Genomic DNA, 8,523 nt, shown 5'->3' with positions numbered 1-8,523 from the left:
AGGGTTGATTCCCTCAGACTTGAGTTTTACCAAGATCTCTTGACGGTTGAGTGGAAGATGGACTAGAGTGGGGAGAGGCTGGAGGGCAGAAGACCAATGAAGGGCCAACACCAGGAGAATCTACTTTTATCTCTGTTAGCACTGTGCAGAGATTGCCCAGGACTCACAATACCCATAAACACACAATAAAAACCTCATCCTTCCCTAATCAACCCATAAAGCATCCTGCTTTATGTTTTTTTTAAAACACTGTGGTGGGGAAGGTTCTGGGCAGCTAGGTGGTACAGTGGATAGAGTACTGGGCCTAGAAACTGGAAAATTTATCTTCATGAGTTCAAACCTAGCCTCAGACTCTCACTAGCTGTGTGTGTCACTGGGCGAGTCATTTAACCCTGTTTGCCTCAGTTTCCTCATCTGTAAAAATGGCAAGGAAAGAGGAAACCACTCCAGTACCTTTGTCAAGAAAACTCCAAACAGGGTCACAAAGCATTGGATAGAAATGAAAAGTGACTGAGCAAAAAGGCTGGTTTTAATTGTCCAAAGCAGTCTACTGTATCCTTGGCATTTCCTAAGGTCTGCATGCCCTACCACTGTTACCATTCTCCTAAGGGAGCCTAAGCAGTGAAGTTAGGGAGGAGGGGCTGTCCATGAGGGTGCAAATATCTGATAAAGGACTTCCCAGAGTTGAGTTGTGGCTATGGAGCAGCTGTGCCTGCTGGCCAATTAACAACCTGTGAATTCTTTATTCAAGCTGTCAGAAGGAACTCAGAGACATCAATAATGTAAATCTTGAGTTATTTCTGGACTGGGTGATTGATTTGCTGTATCCAAATGACATTTTGATGGGTTCCAGACTTGCTGCAAAGGGAGTAATGAGGATAATGATGGTGGTGATGAAGATGATAGCATGATTGATATTATACCTTTCTTCCAAAGAACTCTGAGTGGTTTCACTCCTTTAATCTCATATATCTTTGAAAGCTCCAGACTCTAAGGCAGGGAGGAGTGGTGTGTGTGTGTTTTTTTAAAATCTATTATAGGAAAATCTTTATTCCTCTCTCTTAAAAGCAAAAGGATATCTAGGAAAACATAAACAATGGGGAAATCTCATAGAGGACTCATGGTAACCCATAACCAAGCACTGCCATTCATTCCTCTCTCTAGGAAGTTCTTGGCACAGTAGAAAGAGCACTGGTTTTCAAGTCAGAGGAGCTGAGTTCAAATTTGATTTTCAATGTTCTATGTGACTTTGGAGTAAGCTGTTTACTTTCTTTGGGCCTCAGTTTCCTCATTCTACAAATGAGGAGGGTGGGCTAGATGACCTCTCAGGTTCTTTCTAGATATTGAACTACAGTATGATGACTATAACTTTCTGAACTCTTAATGTCTCCTGGTGGTTTTGCCACCTCTAAGAGGAAGGGAATTGGAATAGCTAGAGATTAGCTGTTATTTATTAGAGCTAAAGCAACTGGGTAGGAAAATCAAAATTTATATTTTCATTTTTTTTTAGTGAAAGATGCTTGCTCTCATCCTTTAGAGTTAGAAGAAGAATGTTTCATTTAATAATCTTTGCCCAAAATCTTACTCGGTTGCCTTTTCTTGGAGACCCAGAATTCTCAAAGGTTATGCCAGTGGGCCCAGGCAATGGTAGGTCCTCCCAAACTGGAAAGACTTGAAGTAAGGGCCTGGTGATGGACTGTGTATGTATGTCAAAGGGCCCAGAAGTCAGCCAAGTTTAGAGAAGTTCACCAATCCCCAGGACAACCACTGGGCAATGAGATTTTTAGCACTAATAACAATGGAAAGCCATCTATTAAGCATTAGAGAGGTTATGATCTCTGTTTTGAGGGCACTGATAAAAATCACAGATCCCTGAAGTATAGACAATATGAATGATAATAACAGCATAAATTTACCTATAGTCAGACAGTTCCAAAGTGTTTTCACTTCTATTATCTCCTTTGATTCTCAGAACTCTCTAAATTAAAGATATGATTTTTTTCCCCCATGACATATGAGGAATATCAGGATTAGAGATTACTGGATTATTCCAGGTCACAAAGCTAGAGTTGGAGAGCTTGAATCTAACTCTAAAGTTCTTTGCACCATATTATATTGTCTTGTTGACCCAGATGCAGGTGGACTTGAGGAGATGTGAGTTAACTGTTCCCCCTTTTCCCTCCAATTCCGATACATTCCCATAAGACTAGCCAGGACTGTTATGAGCATGGAAACTGTGGTATAGATGTGAGATAGTTTGGGTTAACTTTGCCCAAGGATGCATTGATCTAGCTGAAGGTCCTTTGGGTAAGTAGTAAACAAAGGTGGTTTTTAGATTTTGAGAGGGAGCTGTTCACCTAAGGCAGTGATTCCCAAAGTGGGTGCCACCGCCCCCTGGTGGGTGCTGCAGAGATCCATAAAGGCGGTGATAACCACACTTTTTTTGTATTACATTCTATTCTGAGTTCAATAATAGTTTCATAATTTCCAGGAGGCTAAGTAATATTTTTTTCTGGAAAGGGGGCGGTAGGCCAAAAAAGTTTGGGAACCACTGACCTAAGGGAACATCCTAGAAAACAGATTTCTAAGGTCCTTGCTGACTGCTTTTAATCTCCCTGCTGATGGGTTTTATTTGCTTCTCTTTTCCTGAGCTGCTCTTTCATTACTTCAGGTACTGTTAGGTTACCTGATCCTCCGGGTTTCTTTTTGTCTAATTTCTAACATTAGCTGAACAACAAACTGAATCAAATCAATCAATGAGTATTTAGGAAGTACTTCTACTATGTTCCAGGCACTGTGATAAGCTCTGGGGATCCAAAGAGAAAAAAGGAAACAACCCCTGCTCTCAAGTAGCTGACATCTTATTGTTGGAAATACCATATACAAATGTAGATAAATGAAAAATAAATAAACACAATGTAGTTTGTTGGGAGAGGCACTAGTAATTGGAGGCACAAGGAAAGGCTTCACGTAACAGGTAATGCTTGAGCTTTTTTTTTTTTTTAACCCTTTCCTTCCATCTTAAAATCAATATTGTGTATTGGTTCCAAGGCAGAAGAGTGGTAAGGGCTAGGTAATGGGGATTAAATGACTTGCCCAGGGTCATACAGCTAGGAAATGTCTGAGGCCAGATTTGAGCCCAGGATCTCTTTTTTCTGGGCTTGGCTCTCAATTCTCTGAGCCACCCAGCTGTCCCTATGAGCTAAGCTTTGAAGGAAACTAAAGATTCTAGGATTCTAAAGGCATAGGTGTGGGGGAAAGTGAATTCTGGGCATTGGGGATAGCCTGTGCAAAGAGAAATAAGGGAGATAGACTATCTAATGTGAAATCAGAAAGAAGACCAGTTTAGTTGGATTGTAGAATACAGGAATGGCTATATAATATACCATAATATAGTTGGAAAGGTACACTGGGGCCAAGTTTCAAAGGGCTTTAAATGTCAAAATGGGAAATTGGTATTTGGTCTTAGAAGTAATAGAGGCCAATTTGTTTATTGAGTGAATAGGAGAGTAGAATGGTCAGATGGCTGTCTTAGGAAAATCACATTGGCAGTTTCATGGAGGACAGATTAGAAAGGGAAGACTAATCAGGAGACTCCTGTAATAGTCTAGATAAGAGGCAATGAGGACCAGAACTAGGGTAGTAACTGGGTAAGTAGAGAGTGTGAGGCTTTATTTTACCATCTATGGGAAGGGGTCTTTTCTGCCTTCCTTTTCTTCTCTCATTCATCTTTTGTTGGTTGTTTCCTTTGCCTCTTGCTAGGTGGACCTGTTGAATTTTTACACTTCTTTCTTTCTTTCTTTCTTTCTTTCTTTCTTTCTTTCTTTCTTTCTTTCTTTCTTTCTTTCTTTCTTTCTTTCTTTCTTTCTTTCTTTCTTTCTTTCTTTCTTTCTTTCTTTCTTTCTTTCTTTCTTTCTCTCTAAATTATTTTTTTTAAACCCTCACCTTCCATCTTGGAGTCAATTCTGTGTATTGGTTCCAAGGCAGAAGAGTGGTAAGGGAAGGCAATGGGTGTCAAGTGACTTGCTCAGGGTCACACAGCTGGGAAGCGTCTGAGGCCAGATTTGAACCTAGGACCTCCTATCTCTATGCCTGCCTCTCCATCCACTGAGCTACCCAGGTGCCCCCCAGTTCTTTCTTTAACATGATTTTCTTATGTCTTTTCTCAGAGTCGACATAGCCCTTTGAAGCCAAGATTTGATGGCAGTGTGACCTGGGGAAGAGGCTTAACTTTTCAGTCTCTAGAATGTAAACTCTCTAATACTATAAGTTACAAGGAAGGTGGAATACAGGATTGGCAGATGGAGTTTCCCTGGTATTCCTTATACCACTGAAATCACAGGTTTGATCTACTTACCCTTCAAATGTTTATACTGAATATGGTGCAAACCTTCAAGCGGTTGTCTGCAACTCAAGTAAGGGAGAATAAAACTACCTACCCTGCCTTGGAGGGCAAGAGAAAAATGAGCTTTTCTCTAAAGGATGCCTACTTCGATTAATGCTCATTTGTACCATTCATTCATTAAAAAAAACCTTACATTCTCTTTAATAACAATTCTAAGACAGAGCAGCAAGGGCTAGGCACACAGGGTTAAGTAACTTGACCAGGGTGACACGGCTAGGAAATATCTGAGGTCAGATTTGGACCCAGGTCCTCCAACTCCAGGACTGGTGCTCTCTCTGCTGTGTCACCTAGCTGCCCCTTATACCACTCATTCTTGATAGGAAGAAATTAACTTGAACGGATTCTCAAGGCACTTTGTGACTTATCTATAAACAATCTCACGACCTTGAGGAGCAGAGAAACCTGGGTATCTGAGGTGTATGGTCAACAAGGATCCATTTGTATCTCTTCCTAACAAAAGAATTCACTGCTTGTTAGAAATTATTATGTGGACACTGGAAGAATGGTTTTTATTGCTTATAGAATGGACCTTTATGATATACTGAATGTTATTCAAAGGAAAGAGATACAAGAGAGGCAGTAATTCAGGGCACATCAAGATGGTTTTCTTTTTTTGCACTACAGCATTTTAGAAGTATATGTAATTTTTAAATGCTGGAAGAATGAATCATTACTTCAGAAATGATTTTAAGATTCTTATCCTAGTTGCCGTACAGATATTTCTAATCTGTGTCAGGATGGGCAGGCATGGATGGGTTGGGATTTGCATCGTTGAAGGGAAAGCCTACATCAATGAGACTGGCACATATCCCTTAGGGAGAATTTAAAGAATTTAACTCCCTTCCTCATGCCTTTTCTTTGATTTAACTTAATGACTTTGAGAACAAATTTCTGATTCAAAATGATGCTTTTCGTCGCAAATAAAAGCCCAACACTCTTTGCAGCACAACGGACACTTTATTCCATAATAACTGGTTTACATCGAAGATTGGAATTGCAAGAGACTAAAATCAGTGCAGAATTTCTCTGGTCTAAAGGACTAGGGTATTTATGATTTTGGCACACAAAAAAGGCTAACAATATACTGGCTGGAAGGACGTGATCAGCAGGAGAGACTGACCACATCTAGCGCCATGTTGGAATCCTATTTGCAAGCTGTACAACAATGATTGGCTAAATGGCGAATAATTATAAAGATTTACGTGCAACTCTATACAAGTTACATTATTCATCTACTAAGTACTTTTTTCCATAAAGTGAAGAGATGGCCTTAATATTCTGTTCACAGTAGCTAAAAAAGAGCAAAATAACTGGTTATAGACCTGTGATTGTTAGTTTCTATAGTTACCTCCCACAATTGAAATAACCCTGAAGAAATAAAGAGATTTCCTTGTATTCCCCTTATTTGATTTGATTTTGCTGGTTAAGTAATTCTGTCTGAAATTTCTATTATTTGACTAAAATACTGCCTTGATTGTGTCAAAGGAGTTTTTATTACCATTTCTCTGTCTTTAGAAAGTCACCATCAATCAGTGTGGGGCATATATGTAGCTGGTATCAAAGAAATACTATTACACTCTGTGTGTATTTTAAATGTCCACAAAAGCAGGTCACAGAGAGCATCACAAAAGGGAAAATGTAATGTGTGATATCGAAGTGTATTTAAGAATTCAGTGTAAGACTCTGGGAAGAGGTGCCCCCAATTTTCAGTGATTTCTCGAGATATAAGGAGAGGAGAAGAGAAAGAGGGAGAAGAAAAGAATAGCAAAATGAAAATCTGGGTAATAGATGGTTCAGAGGAGAATTTTATTGGTCTACCAATTGACTAAAAACAGGCAGGGTTATAGGGTCATTAGGTTGTGATAATAGGGATGGAGAATCAGAAGTTACTTTTCTAAACTAAGTTTCCTTATTAAGTCTTTCTCCTAAAAATCCTGAAAATCAGTCCTTTCCCCCCCCTCTGGTCAGATTTGGCATGAAGGGGTTAACCATTTCCATTGGGTTCAGTTCCTTCTTGTCTCCTCCAATATGTGGTTGATATTCTGTCCCTGGCTTGGCACTTCCCTATTTTGATTTGAATTGAGGATTATTCATCTCTGACAACTTGAAATATAACAATGACCAGCAAATGGTTCATTTACAGGATATACGTGGTGAGATGTCTGGATATGATAAGGATTAAAAAGTTGAGCAATGAGAATTTGGAGAAATATCCTCTGGTTCCTGGGCTAAACAGAGAAGACAAGTATGTAGGCCCAGGTGGAGGTTAACCTGACTTTGTTTTCTTAGTGGTTTATCAAGGTCGAGTACTTCTGGCTCCCTACCAAGAGGGTCACTGAAGAGTCTAATTAAAGTATTTGCAGGTGGTTCCATATAAGGGAGGGAAACAAGGATGAGTAAGGGTATAGCTATGTGTCCTTTTTGCTGATTAAATTAAAAACATGTAGGTTGGCAAGGAAGGAATAGCTGAACAGCCTAAGAATGTAACAAGTGTTTGCTGAATCTTCCTTATCCTCAAATCCACAAATAGGGCAGGAAAGGTGGAGATGACTAGGAAGTTGATAACATGTTGAAACCAGCCGCCATTCCATGGAAAGTACCATTTCCCTCCTCTGTGGAGGAGCTAACTTTTTTGAGTTGAAGAGAAAAAGACAATGGCTCCTTACTTCACTGTGGCATTTTCTTTTGTTTTGCTGGAGTCAGTCTGCAGGTTGTGTAATTTGAGAGTTATAGAAGAAATGGGATTTAATTGAATTCCATTGTAAATATTCATGGAAGTTGGGAAATCAGAATCATCTATTGTATGTAGCTGGTCTCAAGTACAAGTTAGCCATGTAGGGACTGGCCAAGTACTTCCTTTGTCAGGGATATAATGCTCCATTTTCTTTGAGTTATATGACACTAGCACGTTTGTTTTTGCATGTTATTCTTCTCTTGGGGGAAATAATCTACTTTTATTTTTGAAGAGACTCTTGGGAGAAGCAAGAAGGACAGAATCAGGAACCTAATAAATAAAGAAATGGAAACTTTTCTTTATTTAAAAAATATGTTCCCAAATGATTTGGATTCTAATATGAGAGGAAATCCCATAGTATGTCAGATGGATCTCCGTAGAGTGGATTTATGGGAGGACATGGACAAGTGTTTTACAGGAATGGGTTGAGACTTATACACTGGGAAAGGAACTACCTGCCTCAGTGAGATCATGTATCCATTGGAATATTGGGGAGCCCCACAATGGGGCAAGAGCATGCACATGTAAGTATCCTCACAAAGACTTTATAAGATGCAAAGTTAGTCCAGTATTTCTGAGATATTTCCTGTTGGTCCCCCTCATTTCTACTTAGCACTTTAACGCTTAGGCTTGCCACAATTGCTTGAATTTTCATGCAGGGAATTTGAGTTATCATCAGAAGACTAGGTTGCAGCTTGCCTAGGTATGGACCTCTAACTCTTCTGGAATTTGAATCTCTGGGGCCAGCCCTGTCTTGGTGCATCCCCGCATAGTAATGCTTTTCCAAGCTGCCACTCAGATTTTGGTTGCGATTCTGCTTCAGAGCCCATTTGCCCATTCCTTAAGGCAGAAGTTGTAATAGTGAGGCAGACCATATTGAGGCCAGAGTGGAATTGCACGGTGGTGTATTGGCTAAAGCTTTACTACCCAGAGGCCCAAGATGAGTCAGTGTCAAGGTGGCTGTGAGAGGAAAGAGAAAAACATGAAGACAAAAAGAAAAACAAAAACAAAAATCAAAGAAAGAAGGCCTCAGTTTCCTCATCTGTAAAATGAGGGCATTGGGCTGGTTGGCCTCTGAGGTCCCTTCCAGCTCCAGATCTATTAGAGTCAATAAACATATATGAAGTGTCTACTATGTGTCAGGCACTGTCCTAAGTGCTGGAGACACAAAAAGAGGCAAAACTTATTAGAGGGCAGAATAAAGAAATGTTAGAGAAAGAGGAGAAATGGGAAAAGGAATTCTGTAGGAGTTCTACTCTATGGGGATGAGTGAGTGAGTGAGAGAGCAAGAGAGAGAGAGAGAGCGAGAGAGAGAGAGCGAGAGAGAGAGCGAGAGAGGGGGAGAGAGAGAGAGAGAGAGAGAGAGAGAGAGAGAGAGAGAGAG

At 40.1% G+C, this 8,523-nt stretch overlaps 1 protein-coding gene across 1 annotated transcript in view; it reads right to left on the bottom strand.

The window, feature by feature from the left end:
• Positions 1-5,342: 5,342 nt before the first annotated feature.
• The window catches only part of DDAH1 (dimethylarginine dimethylaminohydrolase 1), a 206,232-nt gene continuing 203,051 nt past the window's right edge, over positions 5,343-8,523 (bottom strand). Inside the window, exon 7 of the mRNA XM_044672713.1 lies at positions 5,343-8,099. Coding sequence (XP_044528648.1) covers positions 8,091-8,099 — 9 coding nt within the window. The 3' untranslated portion in view covers positions 5,343-8,090. The remainder of the gene's footprint in view (positions 8,100-8,523) is intronic.

The sequence above is a fragment of the Gracilinanus agilis genome, chromosome 4 (genome assembly GCF_016433145.1).
Source record: "Gracilinanus agilis isolate LMUSP501 chromosome 4, AgileGrace, whole genome shotgun sequence".
NCBI classification, from domain to species: Eukaryota; Metazoa; Chordata; class Mammalia; order Didelphimorphia; family Didelphidae; genus Gracilinanus; species Gracilinanus agilis.
This window is presented reverse-complemented; position numbering and strand designations above follow the sequence as displayed.